Source organism: Martes martes, assembly GCF_963455335.1.
Source record: "Martes martes genome assembly, chromosome: 14".
In the NCBI taxonomy this organism is placed as follows: domain Eukaryota; kingdom Metazoa; phylum Chordata; class Mammalia; order Carnivora; family Mustelidae; genus Martes; species Martes martes.
The window spans coordinates 56199567-56219715 of record NC_137902.1 but is presented as its reverse complement, the minus strand read 5'-3'; the positions used below and the strand labels follow the sequence as shown (position 1 = coordinate 56219715).

Sequence of the window (20149 nt, the reverse complement as noted above, 5' to 3'; positions counted from 1 at the left end):
CCTATTAAATCCAAGAATCCACTTGTGGTGCCAGATGGAGGACAAAGTAGGCCAATGGCCTCATGCTTGGTTGTCAGGAAGGGAGCAGGTCATGGCTGTCCTGGCAGCCAAACACCAACAGACACTTGGGTATAAAGACAAGACTCCATCCCTGACCTTGGGTGGGGCTTCTGCTGTCGGGCACGACCTGATGGTCAGACTCAAGTGGCTTCTCTGTTGTGCCCTGGGGAGCTGGGCATGGAACCCCAAGGGCCCGGGCATCAGCAGTGCCGCACCCTGACCCCAACCAGTGCGCGGAGAACCTACGTGACCCCCATGACTGTCTGGATCTCACCTTGACCTACCAGTACTCCAGCGTGTTCCAGGGGTGTCGGAGAGGGCAGCTGCTGCCCATGTGTCCCCAGTCAGGCAGAGCTGCGTGGGACACCCAGAGGGTGCTGGGACGTGGCTGTTACATCTGTACCCCCAACCCAGACCTTCTGGGCTCTACCTTTCCTCCACTGCCAAGGCAGGGGTGAGGAGTGGCCTCTTTCCTGGCCTTGATAAGAGGGTGCTGGGGTCACAGCCAAGCCCGGGCACCCCCTTCACATTGTGAGAACTGGGCTGGTATTGGTGTCAGCGGGGGCCTCTGTAGCCTTGGGTTTCAGGGTGAGAGCCACAGAAGGTCCATCTCTGGAGGCCAGGAGGGAGGCTCCCAGGGCCCCCCTTCCACTCCTCCCTCCTCCCCCTGCTCCTCAGCTGGGGTGGGGGTGGGGGCTGCTGCATGCCCCACCCCCTTGATTCCTCATTCACTTAAAAACACTAAGCACCTCTCCTGGAAGCTGTGCCCAGAGGCATTGGAGAGCTTTAGAATTAGATTTAGAAGAAAGAACTAGAAAGGACAGTTCTTTGCAGCTTGCCTCCGGTGGTTTAAACAGTGTACTCTGAAAATCCTGTGACCTTTAATGTTTGCTTACCCTTTGCTGAGTTTAGTTTTAGCCCAGGCCATGTGGACCCTGAAGCTATGCCAGCCTTGGAGGAGGGTGGGCGGGAGGGGGATTTGGGGGGAGTTGGTTTTCCTGCACTAGTTGGAGCTGGCCCTGCTGCTGTGAGCTGGTTTTGAGCAGGGCAGGGATGGCACTGGGAGTTTGGTCTCAGGGTAGGGGAGGAACAGAGGAATGAGGATTCCCTACTGTGCCCCACAGTCCCGCAGAACGTAGCTGAGCACAGCCGAGCACTTCACAGTTAAATTCATGAGCTGGGCAGCTTGCTTGTCTCACTGGAGTTTCTCATCCCTCCCCAGCCCCGTCACGGCACAAGGACCACCTAAGTTTCCTCGCATCTCTGGTATATACACACACGCACACACACACACACACACACACAGGTGCACACACGCGTGAGAGCACACAAGAGCAAGCCTGATCCAGAGAGGTCCCTGAGGGGGCTGGGGCAGCTGCTGCCCTCAGAGCCTGGGGCCATCTGTTCCTCCTGCCCATTTGGAGGGGCCTCCAGCAGGGCCTCCCATCCCTGTAGGGGCCCAGCTCAGCTTACCAGATGGGAGTCCTGATTTTCACAGAGGCCTTTTGGTGTCAGCAGGTTTGGAAAGTACCCAGTGACTGAGTTGGTTTAGAGAGGATGGTCAGAGCTGCTTACCGAAGAGGGAGCGAGAACCTTTCCTCATTGGGCCACTGGGCATTCCCTGTGCTGACCCTGCCCTGGGCCTCCTGCCCTCATCCCCAGGCCCCTCAATCCCCACCCTGGGGGGAGTCCAGATAATCTGTGATGCAGGGGAGGGGCGGGGAGGTGGCCACTGGGCTGGGGTGGGTGCAGAGGGACATGGAGGACCAGGACTGTGTCTGCAATGCCCTGAGAGTCAGCTGCAACAAGCTGACACACCCCTATGCATGTGACCCTGACCTTGGCATCCCCCCCCCCACACATCTGTACAGCCATGGGCTCCCTCCTGCATGCCATTCAATGCCATGAATTTGTTCCCTTGCCCTACCCTGGGTGGTGGACTGACCCCCCATCCTCATGTCCTGTTTCTTAGATGCCCCCAACTGTACCCCCGCTGGCTGGCCTGTCCCCTCATCCCCTAGAGGAGAGGGCACCCCAGATTGGAAAGTCTTCATGATGTGAGGGCCTCTGAGTAGGGTGGGCCTGAGGCCATGGGGTCCCCGATCTGCCCAGGTTGTGCAACCAGCAGGCTCCTGCCCTGGGATCAGTGCGGGACTGAGGGCTGGCGAGTTAGCGGTCTTTCACGTGAGAGGGGGGCCTGCCCCTGTCCCCGTGCCCCCCCACACTGGATGCTGATATGGAGTTTTGGGGTCCCCAGTCTATTTCTGAGCGGCTGATCTTCATCAGCAGAGGGTTGTCCTTCTGGCCACAGAGATAGGTTTCCCCGAGCCCGTCTCCTCTGTTGCCTTGACTCTGAGAAGGGTGAGTGTCGGGAAGGAGGTGGCTGAGGTACCCTTTGTTCCTCTCTCTTCCTGGTACTGGAGACCGTCTGGGGAGAGGACCCCGCACTGGGGGGTTGCCACCTTGCTTCTATCATACTCTCTGCCAACGACTGGCGGGGCGACCTTGGTCAGCTCGCCTCTCTGGGCTGCAAGGTGTTTGTGAGGGGTCCGAGGCCAGGGGCTGGTTCTTCCTTGGGAGGCCCCTTCCACCTCAGGAAGCCTTTTGGACAAGACCCGAGGTCTCGGTTTCCCTTGGGATTAGCCATTTTCCAGTGATGATATGACGGTTATGGAGCAGTACTGGAGGGTATGTGTCTCCTGGAAGAGGAGAGGAAGAGCTATAATACCATGGCCTACCATGTGCCTGGCCCCTTGCTAAGCACATTTGTAGCTTTAGGTTTTTTTTGTTTTTTGTTTTTTGTTTTTTTAAAGATTTTATTTATTTATTTGACAGATGGAGATCACAGAGAGGCAGGCAGAGAGAGAGGAGGAAGCAGGCTCCCTGCTGAGCAGAGAGCCTGATGCAGGGCTCAATCCCAGGACACTGGGACCATGACCTGAGCCGAAGGCAGAGGCTTTAACCCACTGAGCCACCCAGGCACCCCTGTAGCTTTAGTTTATCTAAACTGAAATCTCTCCCAGGCCGAGGTTGTGCTCCGTATTGGCAGGGTGTCTGAGGCCTGGGTGGCTGCTGGAACTGTTCTTGACCGTGGGCCTTTACGGCCCCTCTCAGCCTCGTCTCTGACCCTCAGAGCTGGCAGTTATCGCAAAGATAGGCCTGCAGGTTTGGTTCACAAGTGGGAAACTGAGGCTCAGAGAGGGCAGGTGGTGGTGGGGCCTGCAGGAGCAGGGCCAGGCCTGGAACCCAGGGCCCTGTTTCCCCAGTGGCGCCTGCAGGCGCCTCCCCCGGGGATCGTCTGGCTCCGTAGCCAAGAATGCCCCCTTTGTACCAGCACAATCTCTGGTGATCCGCGGGCCTCCCTGTGCTGAAAGCCCTGATTGTCGCTGGGAGCATGGGGCTGGGCTGCCCACCCTCCCACCCCCACCCCTTCCCGCTGTGGGGCCTTTTGTGCTCCTGGATTTCAGCACAACAGCCGGGCTGTTGATCCAGAAGGCCCAGCGTGACCGGGAGAGGGCGGTGTGCCAGCGCCCCTCCCGGTGGGGAGCGTCCCTGCCCGAGGCGGGAGCTGGGCCTTGTCGTTCAGCACCCAGCCCTGCAGCATGAAGAGTGGCCCACTGGGGAAGTCCGGAGAGCTGATTTCCAGTCCTGGCCAGGCTCCTGATCAGCCTGCCATGCCCTGGGAGAGTCAGGCCCCCTCTCTGAGCCTCGGTTTCCTTATCCATGACACAAGAGCTTGGATAGCTGAGAAGCGTAGAGAGGAGGTCTGGAGAACAAAGACCCGGCTCGGGCCTGTCTTTGGGCGGTGGAAAGGGCACCAGGCGGGGACCCGGGCCAGCCAAGTCCCAGCTGGGTGTGGCTGCTTCCCCAGGCAGAGCCCCATCTCTTGGGGCCTGAGCTCTCTGATCTGTATAGGAAAGGGGGTGAATCACTCCTGCTCAGACATGGCAAAGGGACCCAGGCATCAGATGGGCACCGGGGTGCGGAGAAGGTGTGTGGGCAGGAAGGTAGTGCAGACGGGATGGGGGCTACTTGGGCTTGTGAGCACTCTCTTCTAGTCCTGAGTTCTGGGAGCTCTTGGGTTGGACCTTGAGGGGGTGGGGGTTGTCTGTTTCTTTCATAATGTCTCCATCTAAATAGACCATCGACTTTCTGAATGACAACATTCGAAGAGGCATCGAGAACTACTATGACGATCTGGACTTCAAAAACATCATGGACTTCGTTCAGAAGAAGGTGAGCCAGATGCTCTGGGTCAGAGATGCACCTGCGATGCCCTTTGCCCCCGGCTCGGGACCTTGCTCAGGAGGGCAAGGGATAGGGAGCAGTGGCTTATCCATTCCCAAAGCAGGGGCTGGCCAAGTTGGGAGGCAATGGCGGGGGCATGGATGGGCATCAAGGGTGGGGCCTGACCTTCTCAACCAGTCCTCTACCCACGTGCCTGGCCCAGAATGTCCTTACGCTCCCTGCCTCCCTTTAGTCACATATATACTCCCCCCCAATCAAAATAAATAAATAAATAAATAAATAAATAAATAAATAATAAGGTCCACTCTAACTACAAGCCACCTTGCATGGTCCCAAGGTATACTTCTCCAGTGGCCAAAGATCCTCCTTCCTTGAGGGGGCGGAGAAAGACCTCCAGGCTGCCCAGTTCCGAGACCTTTCTGCTGAGTCCCTTCAGTGACGGGGAGCTTACTCCCTGCACATTGGGGACAGCCCTGAGCTAGAGAGCACTCTTCCCTGATTCCACTTCCCCCTGCGTTGGGGAACAGAACATGACTTCCCCTTTTCCTCCGTAACACTTCTTTCGGTGCAATGATCATCTTTTGGGGACATTGTCCCTCCCCCAAGACCCCCCCGCATCTGTGGCGTTATAATAACAGCAGTGGCAGGCCAGCACTGCCCTTGATGGCTTCTGCACATCAGTCTTACTTGGTTCTGAGCCTCAGGTTCTCATCGGAAGCAGGGGGTGTGTCCCTTCCCCTAGACTGTGGTGAGCACCGCCGCCATGTTCTCCTTGGAAGACTCAGCCCTGGCGGCGCTTCCTGGGACACAGTCTAGGGGGCTGCAGCGGGCCTGGTTCCCGGGCCTCGTCCCCAGTGGGAACCACATCTCCCCATGACTACGGCCACCCGCGGTGGCCACTCCCTTGGCTCAGGCCTTCGCTGTAGTCACAACAGGTGCAGCCGCTGGGAAGCCCCGCTCTGCCAAGGGTGTGTCGGCCAGCTCTGGCCGCTGGATGAAGTGTGATGTTTTTATTGGAACCAGTGTTCCCCTGGCTTAGGGATTTCATTTCTCCCAGGGTGGGATGGGGGGGTGACTCATGCTCGGTGCCAGGCCCCAGGCTGTGTGCTTCACGCGTGGCCTGATGTCAGTATCCTCAGCTCAGCTGTGCAAGGCCAGCAGGGCTCTTCCTGCTTGGTAGATGAGAATCTGAGGCCCAGAGAGGCCGGTCAACTTGCCCAAAGTCACACAGCTAAGAATGGGAGGATGAGGATTTGATCTCTGGTCTCTTGACTCTTGAACTCAAAGCAAATGCCCTTTGAACCGCACCTTGGGGAGGCACTGCTAGGTCCTAAGAGCTGACAGCCAGAGGGCACTGTTGCGACTCTGGAAGGGTGTCTTGTCTGGTTTGTGTTTCTGCTGGGACCTGTGACTCTGTCACTCCCCTAGCTAACCTGCCTTGACTCCCTATCACTCTGAATGCAATCCCGGCTCCCTACTTATCCTGGCTGACTAGGCTCTGCATGGTATGGCCAGGGCCGGCCTCTCCACCTCATCCCTCCCCTCTTGCTCGCCCTGCTCCCAACACATGAGCCTCTGTGTGCTACCTACCCACCTACAGCTCACTCAGCCCGCATGTGCGGGGCCCGTGCACTGTTGACTGGCTTTTTCCTGCTGTTCTAGTTTCAGATTAAATGTCATCTCTTCAGAGGGGCCTCTCCTGACCTCCCAATGCACAGCCACCCCCCAGCTCCCTTCTCCTCCTTTCCCATGCGCCTGGCACATGGCACTACCACTGACTTTTCCATGTAGCGGTTACTCCGTCTTCCCAAGAGAGCCTGTCCCCCACGGCCGTGTCACTTTGGCTCACCCTTGTCACTCCAGTGCCCACCATCATGCCTAGCGCCCATCAGCCCCTCAGTGGAGTCACCACTTCCCAGGGCACTGGCACCAGTGCAGGGGGAGAAGCTAAGCTAAGGGGAAAATGAGGGCCTCCTTGCCACCCCTTTGGTCCCAAGCCCATGGCAGGATGTGAAGTGTGTGTTCCCCTGTGCTAAGAGCTGACGGGGGGCTGTGACATAGGGGCTACAGGGCTATGGGCATCCATAGAATCCTAGTCTCTGGGACCTTCAAGGGTTGAGCAGGTGCCATGGGACATGAAGATGGGGACGTCAAGGGAGGACTTTCCCTCCAATATCTAGTCCCCCTAATCCAGTAAATTTCCGAGAGGCTGCCCAGCCTTGGCTTGCATGCCTCTCCAGTGATGGGGTGCTCCCTACCTCTCAGGCAGCTGGCTGACAACTACCACCTCTGATTCCCCCCCTCCCAGGTGACCCGATCAGAAACCGCAGGGTCTCCTGGTGGGGCCCCTTCCTGGTGTGCGCCCGGGGCCTCGGCGGTGACGGCAGCCCCCTTCCCTGCTTGCTTTCCCCTCAGTTCAAGTGCTGTGGCGGGGAAGACTACCGGGATTGGAGCAAAAACCAGTACCATGACTGCAACGCCCCAGGACCCCTGGCCTGTGGGGTTCCCTACACCTGCTGCGTCAGAAACACGGTACCCACCCCCACCCGTCAGACACCTCTCCCCCTTCAGGAAGGGGGGCGGGCAGGAGGCGGTGGTCATTGCCAAGGCGTCCAGAGTCTCCAGGGCCACGGGAAGGGGTACATCTGGGGGTGGGGGCGGGGAAGGTCATCTTTGCTAGCCGCGGTCATTACTAGGTACTGAACATTTGCCACGTGCAGGTCTGTTTTAGGCTCTCTAGGCGTGGGAACTCACTTAGCTCCTTCCACAGCACTGCGGGGTCGATCCTTTTGTTTTATCCACCGCACAGATGAAGAAGTTGGGACACCAAAGCTTTAGGTGCCTGCCCGGCTCAGGGTTGGCGGGGCTGGAATGAGATGCAGGCCGCCATCGTGGGAACTGTGCTCCAGACCCCTACGTGGAGGCGGGGAGATGGGTCCCCACCAGGGAGGCCTCGTGGGGCGGCAGGCTCTGCAGCCCTCGCTGGGAGGCACCTGGGAAGGGGTGTGGGATGTTATGCCAGCCACAACCCCTCCCCAGCAGGACCCCCCGCTCAGTGCTGTCACCTCCACGGCCACTTGGGAGCCTGGTCCTCTGTAGTCACCACTTACAAAGGACGGGCTTCATCGGTCCTCTGTGTTTAACTAACGTCTATCGAAACCGCCTGGTTTCTGGACTGGAATGAGGTGGGGAGCTTCGCAATTACTCATGCCCTGAACAGTCATGGAAAATTTCTTTTGAACATCTCTACCATTCTGTGCCCACTCCTGGATTCTGTAAACCAAGCAGCTGCCAGTGGGGGGTTGGGGGGCCTCCCGCATGAGTCAGGGAGCCAGGGCCAAGTGCACCAGCCCTAAAAAAGCCTGGGCCTGGAGGGAAGGTTTGTTTGGAAATTTTAGCTGCCATTTTAGGGTAGCTTTCTGGGAAGGGGGGAATGCTGGGGAAGGGCCCAGCGTTTTCAGAGAAGCCCATGGGGGGTGATTCTGAACTTCATCACCTAGGGCAGTGACACCTGAGTGCCCAAGGCAAGCTGTCCAGGTCAAGCCCTGTGTATATTCATTCATTCAACGGATGTTTGTTGAGGACCTACTATGTGCCATGTGATTCTAGGCTCTGGGGGTGCAGAAAATACATGGAGGACCCTCTGCCTGCATGGAACTGATGTTCTAGTCAGGAAGACTGACGAAATCAAGCAATAAGGGATAGATAGGTAGTAAAGGCTAAGGAGAAAAAACAGGGGTGTGGAAGACTGCAACTTCAGATACTGAGAACGTAGGTTCTCAGTAAAACCCTGAAGGAAGTAAAGGGAGAGGCCAGGTATATCTGGGGGATGGGCATTCCTGGCAAAGAGAACAGCAAGTGCAAAGGCCCTGAGGTGGGAATTGTCCTGGTGTGTTTGAGAAACAGCATAGCTCCAGGTGAGCAGAAGAGTAGCAGATTAAGTCAGGGAGGACCCAGGTATCCTGAAGGCATGGTCAGGACTTTGGTATTCCTGCGAGTGCCCGGGAGTCAAATGGAGGGCTTTGGTAGCTGAGTGGCAGATCTGACTGAGGCCTTACCTCAGGGTCACGCTGACTGCTGTGAGGGGCAGAGGTAGACATGGGGAGTCTGGTTAGGAGCTGGCACAGTGGTCCATGTCAGGGAAGCAGGCTCTGAGATTCTGGGTAGCAAGCAGGGTTTGGAGGAGGAATCAGCCAGCTGGGTATCCAGGAGAGCCAGTGGTGTGGCTCCAGTCTGGGTCCCCCAGCCTGAGAACCAGGGGAATTGATGGTGTATTTCCTGTCCAAAGGTTGGCAGGCTCAAGAGCCAGGAAGGGCCAGTGCTTCAGCTCAGGTCTGCAGTTAGTCAGGCAGGAAGAACTCCCTGTTACTTGGGGGAGGGGCAGAAGAATTCCCTGTTACCCGGCCTTCAACTGATTGGTTGAAGCCCACCATTGTACGGAGAGTGATCTGCCTTACTCAGTCTACTGATTTAATGTTAATCTCATTGAAAGACATCCTCACAGAAACACCCAGAATAATGTTTGACTAAGAATCTGGGCACCCCAAGGCCCAGCTAAGTTGACAACTAAAACAACAACCACATGTGACAATCACCACAAAGGACTGACAGCTAAGGCTCCTCCCAATTGTGCTTTCACGGTCGCAGGGATTCTGGGAAGCTCCTCCCAGTGTCTACCACACCAGAGGCTTAGTGGAGGTGGAAAAATTTGGTTCGATTCTGGCTTTGTTTTATATATAAGCCAACAGGATTTGCAGATGGATCAGATGTAGGAGGCGGGGGAAAGAGAGAAATCAAGGAGAACTCCCAGGTTTTGGCCCAAGACACAAGAAAAGACGGGGCTGCCATTGCCTGAGAGGGGACAGCAGGGAGGCAGGTCTATGGAGCCTCTGTGATTTTCCAGCAGGGAGGTCAAAAAGGCACTTGGATATAGGGGGCTGGAGTTTGGGGGAGAAGTCCAGGCCGGGAGTATAAGCACGGATTCCCCCTGCAGAGAAGTGGACCGTGAAGCTGGCGTCTGGATGGGACCATGAGGTGGGTTTTCTCTGGTTCTCTCAAAATCCCACCATCATTTTGTCTAGACAGAAAAGAGGGTGTTTCCTGCCTTCATAGAATCTGTGTACAAACGTATCTACTGTCCACTATTTCAGTTAGCCACGGATCTGAATGAACACACAGGAAATACATAGGAGAATAAAAAGGAAATTTTAAAAAAATCAGAAGCTAGAGTCTTGTGCTTGGTGGTTTAGAGTTTCCTGGCAGCCAGAGGAAAAAGGGAGGTGTGCTCTGACCATTCAACAGAAGAAGGCAAACCAGTCCCTCTGGGAAAGTCACCCTTACCCCTAGCTCTCAGCTTTTACCTGGCTTCCTACAGAGGATTTGAAGCAACAGAGTTCACACAGGGTTGTGAAACTTGTTTACACTGACTGATGTCCCCAAGACTTGTCAGTGTGGAAGGCAGTTTGCCTCTCCATTAAATGGGCTCCGACAGCTTGCCTGTTGAGTTCTTGTGTCCAGTTTGTAGAGCTCTCCACTTGCTCATATTTGGCGACCCTTTGGGGGCCTGTCCCTCCAGGGCTCTCTCTTCCCCTCCCCACTCACTTCCCAGACCTCCGATAACCCAGCTCATCGGCCCTGGGCCAGAGCGAGAGGAAGCACGCATGAAGAGCCCTCGTGAACTTTGCTGTGTCTGTCTTTGGGCTGCTCAGGAGTCCCCTTCTTGACCTTGACCCTGTGCCTTAGAGCAGAGCTGCTGTCGGGGCCTGGGAAGCTTCAGCAGACTCTGGAGAATATCGGTTCTGGGCACCTCCAGGCAGGCTTTACCTTTGGAAAGACCATGGATGCCTCTTATTGCCCTCCTTGGAGGGGGCTTTCCTGGCAGGGGAGGCGATTTCGGAGGAGGGGTCTGGACCTGAGGACCGGGACCCTGCCTCAAGGGCTGGGAAGCACAGTGCCACGTGGTTACTCCTCTCTAACCATATCGTCTATGTACTTACTATGCTCATTGTATGTCTCCCTTTCTAGAATATAAGCTCTGTAAAGGCAAAGACTTTCTTTGGTTCTCATACATTCCCAATACCTAAGAACAGTGACTGGTACATAATGGGTGCCCAATTAATATTTGTTCAGTCAGCAAATGGAAGAGCAGACACGTAGGGTAGAAAACACTGTTCCCGTCATTCTGTCACGCACCTGCTTCCCGGGACTGACCCTCTCCATGGGGGTCGCATGTACCGCCTAGGGGAACCACAAAACCTGAGCAGTGTTAAGTGGACCCCGGGTGGATTTGGTCTGAGGGCACCTGGGGTATAGTCTAGACAGAGGGAGGTTATTTTTCCAGCAGACCAGGTCCCAGGAAAAGGGGAGAACAACAGTCCTTCGCAGTAAGCACGATGTAAGTGGCAGCTAATACCCATTTCTGTTTCAGACAGAAGTGGTCAACACCATGTGCGGCTACAAAACCATCGACAAAGAGGTAATGTCTTTGCAATCTCTTTCCTTGAGAAAGGTTGCTCTTCCTGTCCCATCCCCAGAGGGATGTAAAGGGTCCCTGGGCTGGGTGGGGTGAGGGTGGGATGGGCTCCTGGCTTGGAGTTGGGGACTGCCAGGGTTTTCCACCTGTGCCCAGACACAGAAGGATTCAGGGAGCCAAGAACCCCTCAGGCTGGGAGAGCCTGCCTGCCTGTGTTTGCTGAGCACACGTTTGCTGAGCACCTACTGTGGGCTTGCCCGTGGGATGTCACCAAGTCCTTGCCCATACCGTGGCCCTACCCTGCATCCCCACATGCCCAGTCCTGCCCAGCCCAGCCTGCCTTAGCCCAGCACTGGCTAAGAGTAACACTGGCATGGTGCTGAGAAGGGAGCTAAAAATCACGACGACTTGAGATGCCTGTGAGTAGTGGTTCTCGAAGTGAGGTCCCCAAACCAGCAGTGACAGTAGCCCGGGAGACTTGTTAGGAACACACGTTTAGAAACACAGGTGCTTCTGACCCCCATTTCTGTTGGAGAGTCGTGGACTAGCAGAGGTTCTCAAGCCAACAGACCCAAAGGCCAGATTTTATAATAATCATCTGGTAATGCCCTAGTTAATATCTCAAAATGAAATTCACAGATAACGTAATCTGCCTACACACCTAATTTCACAACAAGTGACAGATCTGACATAAAAGGAGAAATAGAAAAATTTGCAATCAGATAGCATATTTTACATGGAAATGCTCAGGCATTAGATACAACAGAGGACACCACAAAGCACTAAACGGTTTGCCCCACAGGGGCAGCTGGCACGTGGGAGGGGGAGCCGTGCTGGTAAGGCCAATAACGTAGGCATTATTTTTGCTGAGGACAGGGTCTTTAAAATGGCGGACAATTCTTGATAAAATTCCAAACAATATAATAATTCTTGAATTTATATCTTTAATAGTATTTCTGCAAAATAACATACAGTGTATATACATGTGTGTGCTGTGTATCTGCACATGGCAAACCCACGCAGAAAACACTTCAGTGTTTATGAGTCCCTGGAGTTGTCCTTTGGGCTCAGGTAATTCTGGATGGGTTTTCAGCCATCTGGATGCCCCGGCGGACTTCTGAGAGGCAGGTGGGCAGGGCAGTTGTTTGTGGAGTACGATTGTCCTTAGGTCTGCATCCCCCAAGTCCCCAAACCCAGCTGCCGTGCCAGCCACAAGTGCCACCACCATGTCCTCAGTGCTCTCTAGGGGACGCTACCGCCACGGAGACCCACTGGTCTGGAGCCATCTGCTCCTACTGCGTGTGAGAAACCGAGGCTCAGACAGGTTGAGGGACTTGCGTGGACGAGGAGCGAGCCGCGGGGCTGGGGCTGGGGCTCTGCCAGGCGAGCGGGTCAGCCAGGCTCCTCCTCCCCGAGCAGCGGCTCAGCGTGCAGGACGTCATCTACGTGCGGGGCTGCACCAACGCCGTGCTCATCTGGTTCATGGACAACTACACCATCATGGCGGGCCTCCTGCTGGGCATCCTGCTCCCCCAGGTGGGCTGTCCCCCCACCCCCGTCCTGCCCTACCCTGTCCCTACCCCCCGGGAAGGGAGCTGGAAATGGAATGGTGGGCAAGGTGTCGGTTCAGAGAGGGCGGGGCGACGAAGGCTCCCCTGCCATCAGTCTGGGCTGGAGGGCCAGAAGGAGAGCACCAAGGACAGGAGTTTGCTTATAAAGCTCTTCCAAGTGCTTTGTAGGCACCGCCGTCTTCAATCCAGTGAGGTAGGTACTATTATCATGCCCATTCCATAGAGGAGGAAACTGAGGCTTGGCAAGGTTAAGTGACTTGCCCAAGTTCCCCTTGATAATGAGTGGCAGAGCTGGGGTGGAGATAGGAGTCCCAGAATGGTGGGGCCTCTGCTGATGGGGCACAGGGAGTATCTCTGGGATTTCCTGGGAGGGTAGAGAAGGGACCGGGCTGGGGGCTGCCAGAGCGACCCAAATCCCCAGCAGGCTCTCACCCACCCTGCCTTTGCTCCTCAGTTCCTGGGGGTGCTGCTGACATTCCTGTACATCACCCGGGTGGAGGACATCATCATGGAGCACTCTGTCACCGACGGACTCCTGGGGCCAGGCGCCAAGCCCAGCGTGGAGGCGGCAGGCACGGGGTGCTGCATGTGCTACCCCAATTAGCGCCCCTGTCTGGATGGAGCCGGGACCGCACCGCTCGGGCCTCTGCGCTGCAGCCGGACGGGACTATGGATATTCTCCCTACACTTGGCATTGGCCGGAACCACGGCTGTGTTGGCTCTGGTGGCCTGTTCAGGCTTCCCACGGCCACTGCCTCTCTGGGGAGTGGAGCCCCTCCCCAGCTTTGAGGTCCTGTGCCTGCCCGCCCTCCTTGGCGTGGGGATCAAGGGTGCCCCTTCTCAGGCCAGGCCACTGGGGAAAGGGGTGCTCATTGCTCAGCTCAGGGCCCATTTCATTTCTGGCAATGCCATGGCCTGTGGTGTTTATGCCCCTTTGAGGGTAGTTTTGTAGTAATGCATAAGCGAGGACGGAAGAGACCATATGTGCTGTGTAGGGAAGGGGGGTGTGTGTGGCCCCTCCAGGGCCCTGGAGTCCCTCAGCCACACCCCAGAGGCCAAGTTGGGCCCATCTCACAGCCTCCCAGGGACCTTGAGCCCTCCCCAAGACTGCTGCTTTGCTGACTCTGTTTTCTACCTGATTTTTGTAACATTCATTTTGTACACAGTTAACAGGAGTTTCTGACTAATCAAAGCTGGGTGGTTCGCCACACACCCCACTCTTGCCCCTCCAAGTCAGTTTATTAATCAAGCAATAAAGACATGATTTTTTATTATGGTGTTTCATTTGTGCTGTTTGGGTTAGGAGGGGGTGGGAAAGTCCTCCACTTGGGCCGGGAAGCCCCTCATTGGTGCAAGGATTGAAGGGGGCACCCTGGGACCAAGATCTTGGATGGCCTGGGACCCTGCAGCCCAGGGCGGGTGGGCAGCTGGCTGGAGGCTGCCTGCTCCGGGTTTGGAATGGCCTCTCCCATTCTTGGTGTTGCTTTTGACAGCCTGTCCTTCCTGCTAGGGATTCACCTGTGGGAAATCTCTGGAGTGGGCGAAGATGGCCACACCTATTTTATACACTGGGAAACTGAGGCAAAGCCACCAATGGTAAGCGGCTCCTCTTCTGGGAAGTGGGGCTGATGGGAACTAGGAAAGTCAGGGGTGTGGGAAGGAGCTGTGCCCACAAACCCACCCACAGCTTTGGAACCTGAGGGGCTCTCCCTCTGACAGTACGCAGTGTTGGGGGTGGGGTGGTTCTTGGTTCTGGGGAATGGGAGGAAGAATGCACAATGCCCAGCAAAGCTTGGTGCCCATTGCCCCCTGCTGGAGATGGCAGGACCTGCATAGGTCTGCCCACCAAAGCTTTCCTGCCCCAAGACTTGGGTCCCAGATTTCCTGGGAGGTTCTTAGTAGTCAGAACAATAGAAATAAGCAGCAGGAGCCCCCAGACCTGAAGAACTCGTCTGAGGGTGTTAGGGAGCTGCCCATCACCCCCAGAAACTAAGTGGTCGGATGTTTGGTTGGCATTGTGTAGGGACCTGAGTTGTCTGATGGGTGTGGGAAAGGACAGGAGAGGGGTTTGTCAACGCACAGATTGATGTAACAACAGCAAACACATCCATGAGCGATCTCTGTGCTGGGAGCTCGTGTAAACATCTCACCGGCTCCTTTGAGTCTCACGACCATGTGCGGTATCACTCTCGTTATGTCCATTTTATTGATGGAGAGATTGAGGCATGTTAAGGGACTTGCCCAAAGCACCTGGATGGCCGGTGACAAAGCCATGATGGGACCCCAGGTGGATTTTGCCTGGAGTTCGGTCCCTCTGTTCTACTGCCTCTGTCACCCGGTGTGGACACAGGTGTGCCACTGGGTGTGCAAATCCCCGACGGTTGCTAGTGCAGCTGTCCCTGTGCACGGGGTAGCCCCTGCAGCTGTTCCTGGAACCTCCGCCTGGTCCGCATTTTGACCTATCCACACAAGGCCAGGTTGCACTCCGTGTCTGGCTGGTGGCCTCCCAGCTGTCTGGCTCTGGCTAATTCTCTGAGGATTCTCTCTGGGCACAGAGTAGGGAGGCAGCTGCTTTTGGGGTGACAAGATGGCAGAGGCACTGAACAGCTTTGGGACTGCCCTGTGTTTATCTGAAGTCATATGACCCTGGAACCCGAACACCACTGGTCACCTTGTCCTCCCTCTTTCCTCCACCTTGTGCAGACACCCCCCTACCCAACACTGCTGCCGACGTGGGGCAGGGGTCATGGATGGGTGGCCACAGATGGCTGAGCTCTATCCGACACTTCGCTCTTTTTCTTCCAAACCTCAGCCACTTACCTCTCTGGAAAGCAAAACGGGACACACAGAGAGGACTTTTTCCGTCCTTTGGTTGGGATGCTTCTATTGTACTTTCAGTGCTCATGGCCAACAACATCCTCCTGACCCCTCATCTCACAAGAATGGAAGACTGGCCTTCTAGAAGAATCCTTTTCCCTCACCGCAGTGCCTACAGAAAATGGCCACATTGTTGCAGCCCACAACAGTCCTGGAACCGGAGGAGATGTGTAGGCTTTAATTTTGGACTTTTTTGTTGTTATATAATTAGAAGAAAAACAAAACAATCAACTGCATTCGGGAAGACTGGCTTTGAATAAAAATTCCAAGTACGATATTCCCCAGACTTACAGTTTATTGAGGTGTACTCAACAGAAAATAAACCACACATGTTTAAAGCGACAAACACAGCATTAAGGAAACCATCACCACAATCAAGATAATGAATATGGCCATCACACTAAAAACATTTCCTCTTGCCCCCTGGAAATGCCTTCTTTACAGCCTTCCCCACCACGCCCCTGAGGCAATCATGGGTCTGCTTTCCATTTCTGTACAGTATTCTGTATAACATTTTATATTGCTGGATTTATACAGTGTGGGGTTTCTTCCACACAACATCATTATTTTGAGGTTTGCTCACTTTGGAGCACGTATCCGTGGTACATTCCTTTTATCGCTCATTGATAGTCCATTGAATGGGTGTGCCACAGTTTATTTAACCATTCATCTACTGATGGGCATTTGTGTTGCTTTCAGGGTTTTGTTGTTGTTATTACAGATAAAGCTGCTGGGAACGTTCAGGTACATGTCTTCATATAGATATACCTTTTCATTTCTCTTGGGTAAATATCTGGGAGTAGACTAGCCAAATTGTTCAGTTTATAAGAAATTGCTGAAGTATTTTCCCAAGTGGTTGCATTATTTTCTATCTCCACCAGCCATGCTGGAGTCCCAGTTCTTCCATGTTCTGGCCAGTATTTGGTGTGAGTGTGTGATGATACCTCCTGGTGGTTTTAGTTGGCATTTCCTCAATAATTGACCATGTTGAATATCTTTTCATGGGTGTATTCGCCATCCACTAATTTCTTTGAAGTATCTGTTCAAATCTTTCTTTCAAAATTGTATTGTTAGTTTTCTTATTGAGGTTTGAGAATTCTTTCTCTAGTCTAGAGACAAGTTCTTTAGCAGATAGATGATTTGCAAGTATTTTCTCCCCATCTATGGCTTATCTTTGAATTCTCTGAACAGTGTTTTTCAAAAAGCAGAAGTTTTCAACTCAAGGAAATCCAATTTATCATTTTTTTTTCTTTTGTGCATTGTGTTTTTGGTATCACATCTAAGAAATCTTTTTTAAAAAAGATTTTATTTATTTATTTGACAGACAGAGATCACAAGTAGGCAGAGAGGCAGGCAGAGAGAGGGGGGAGGAAGCAGGCTCCCCACTGAGCAGAGAGCCTGATGCAGGGCTCAATCCCAGAACCCTGGAATCATGACCCTAGTCGAAGGCAGAAGCCTCAACCCACTGAGTCACCCAGGTGCCCCTCACATCTAAGAAATCTTTACCAAACACAGGGTCACAAAGATTTTCTCTTATATTTTCTTTTAGAGGTTTTGTAGTTATGTAAAACACTTCCATTTTTGTCAATGGCCCATTTTTGAGTTAAATTTTTATATGGTGTGAGGTATGGATCAAAATTCATTTATTTGGTAGACGAATATCCATGTGTTGAGAGACAGTCCTTTCTCTACCAACTTGCCTTTGCGCCTTTGCTGAAAGTCAGCTGTCCACAGATGTGTAAGTTTGTTCTGGATTCTCTATTCTGTTTCATTCACTGCTGAATGGAAAGTGTGGGAATAGATGTCTTTATCTTACTCCTGATCTTATGGTGAAAGTGTTGAGTCCTTTATTATTAAACATAACAGTAGATGTAGGTTTTTCATGGATGTCCTTGATCAGGTTGAGGAAGCTCTGTTGTATTTCTAGTTTACTGAGACTTTTTTTTTTTTAAATCAAGAATGGATATTGGACTTTGTTAAATGCTTTTTCTGCATCTTTTAAAATTTCTTAACATGGTGAATTACATCAATTGATTTTCAAATGTTAAATCAACCTTGCATTCCTCAAGTAATTTCCACTCACTTTTTAATTGTTGGGTTTGATTGGCTGTCTTTGTCTGGTTTTGGAATCAAAGGAATGTTGGTTTCGTAGAATTCGCAGGAAAGTATTCTTTCCTTTTCAATTTTCTGGGAGATTTTTGTAGAGTTGGTGTTATTTCTTTCTTAAAAGTTTGATGGGATTCATCAGTGAAGCTACTTGGACTTGGAGCCTTCTTTGTAGGAAGATTTTACACAATAATTTCAATTTCTTGGGGTGTCTGGCTGGCTCAGTCTGCAGAGCATGCCACTCTTGATCTTGAGGTTATAAGTTTGAGCCCCACGTTGGGTGTAGAGATTACTTAAAGATGAAATCTTCAAAAAAAATTTTCAATTTTTTTAATGGATATCAGGCTATTCAGGTTCTTTTCTTTTCTTCCTTCCTTTCTTTCTTCTTTTCTCTTTCTTCCTTCCTTCCTTCCTTCCTTCCTTCCTTCCTTCCTTCCTTTCTTTCTTTTCTTTCTTTCTAGAACTTGACAGTTTAGTCCTTCAAGGAATTTGTCCATTTCATCTAGGATATAAAATTCATTGGCATAACGTTTTTCAGAATTTTCCCTTATGACCCTTTTAATGTCTGCAGAATACATACTGATCACATTTTTCTTATTCCTGATATTGGTAATTTGATGTTTCTCTCTTTTCTCTAATGAATCAGGCCAGAGATCTATCAATTTTATCGATCTTCTCAAAGAACCAGCTGGATCATTCACATGAGTTTATAAACAAGCTATGCTATTCCTATCTGGAAACAAACAAGCAAACCTCTTGATCTCACTTCCCTTCATTCACCCCTCAATTTTTGGCCTTCCCTCCACCACAACCATTGGAAAGAGTGTCCATACTCTGTCCGATTCCTCGCCTCTCATTCACCTTTTATTTCAGCTTCGCTTATTAATTTCTTCATTCTATTAATAACTTTATTTTCCAACTGTATTGAAGTATAATTGATAAATAAAATTCTAACATGTTTAAAGTGCACCATGTGATGATTTGATTCACACTATGAAAGGATCCCCTCCATTGAGTTAATTAACACATCCATCACCTCACTTACTATTTTTTTTAAATTGAGATATATTTTAATTTATGAGATATATTTTAAATTGAGATTATATATGTCATATATATCCATATATGTAGCAATACCTAACATTATTTTCAGAGGTACAAGATGATGCGCTATTTGTATATATCACAAAATGATCAACTCAGTGAATCTAGTTAACATCCATCACAACACGTAGTTAATTTTTTTCTTGTAATGAGAACTTTTAAGATCTATTTTCTCAGCACCTTCCAAATACGCAATATGGTATTATTAACTATAGTCTCTGTGCCATACCGTACATGGCCCAGGACTTATTTAACTGGATTTTGTACCTTTTGATCCCTTTCACTCCTTTTACCCACTCCCACCCTCACCTCTGCCTGCCACGGATCTGTTCTCTGTTTCTATAAATTGTTTTTTTTTTATATTCCACATATGAGATCAGTAGTTGTCTTTCTCTGCCTTATTTCACTTAGCATAATGTCCTCAAGATCCATCTATGTTTTTGCAAGTGGCAAGCTTTCCTTCTTTTTTTTTTTAATATTTTATTTAATCTTTTTAAAGTCATCTGTACACCCAACGTGGGGCTGGAACTCACAACCCCAAGATCAAGAGTCACATGCTCTTCGGAGGGACCCAGGCGCCCCTCCCTTTTTTATGGTTGAATAATGTTTCATTGACTCTGTGTGTGTGTGTGTGTGTGTGTGTGTGTGTGTATACACATACAAACACACATGACCCCCCACAATACATATATACACACTCACAAAACACACACACGTGCATACACATAACACACACACACAAACATACAAACACACACAAGCGCCCACATGCGCACACACATGCATTCACACACCTGTAGCTGTCCTTCTGCATCTCAGGGAAGGACCACTCCATCTTTCCGGTTGCTTAGGCCAATGACCTTGGAGCCAGACTTGACTGCTGTTGGAATGCACCCGACCTCTGCATTTGCTATTTCCTCTGCCTGGATGGCTCTGCCCTCAGATGTCTGCATGGCTGGCTCTCAGTTTCATCTGGTCAAATGTCGCCTGCTTGGTGAGAGATCCTTGGCCACCCTCAATAAAATGGCTGTCTCCTTCCTTAATTCTCTGCCCGCCACCCCCCCCCGCCCCGCCCCCACCGCCTGGCTTTGTCTTTCTCCCAGCCCTTATCACTAGAGAGCTGCTCTGTGTGTGTTGGCCTTGCTTATTTCCTGTCTCTGAGCGGAGTGAATGCTCCGTGAAGGTGGGAATGTTTGGTGTTTTGTTCACTGCTTGTCTGAGCTTGGGTTCTCTGAAAGCTGAATCCAAGACCAGTGCCTCATACATGTAATTTATTTGGGAGCTGGAGTGAGGAACAAGGGGAAAAAGAGACAAGGAAGAAGAGAAAGCTAATATAAGAATGTGTTATTGTTTCCCACTGCAGTGGGGCTGATCACTCCCCTGAGACCCCATCAAAAGGCTTGGGAATGAACGCTCCCCACCCCAGGATGAAAGCAGGAAACATTTCTCCATCAGCTCCCAATAAGAGCAGCCCCCAAAGGGCCTAACTCCCCTGCACGTTAAATTGTGCATGCTTGAGTTCCAAGCAGGCATTTCAGACCCTCGGCCCCAGAAGAGCCCCAGGGCAGGCCTGGATGGAATGCAAGAGAGGTGTCGGTCCAAACGGTATTCCACCCCTCCCCCCAGCCCAGTGCCTGACACACAGTAGCAGCTCAGAATGGCTGAATGAGGGGAAAGGATGAGCTGGGAAGATACACCGCGCAGGGGGATA

At 52.2% G+C, this 20149-nt stretch overlaps 1 protein-coding gene across 4 annotated transcripts in view; it reads left to right on the top strand.

Annotated features, from left to right (window-relative positions):
- Positions 1–13625, top strand: part of TSPAN15 (tetraspanin 15) — a 49450-nt gene extending 35825 nt beyond the window's left edge. The window contains exons 4-8 of one of the 4 annotated variants that reach the window (XM_080823678.1): positions 4201–4296; positions 6724–6840; positions 10736–10783; positions 12200–12316; positions 12806–13625. In XM_080823678.1, coding sequence (XP_080679804.1) covers positions 4201–4296; positions 6724–6840; positions 10736–10783; positions 12200–12316; positions 12806–12955 — 528 coding nt within the window. In that variant the 3' untranslated portion in view covers positions 12956–13625. Of the gene's footprint in view, positions 1–4200; positions 4297–6616; positions 6841–10735; positions 10784–12199; positions 12317–12805 lie in introns of all 4 variants that reach the window. The other 3 variants (XM_080823677.1, XM_080823680.1, XM_080823679.1) reach the window with 3 other exon arrangements.
- The last annotated feature ends 6524 nt before the right edge of the window (positions 13626–20149 follow it).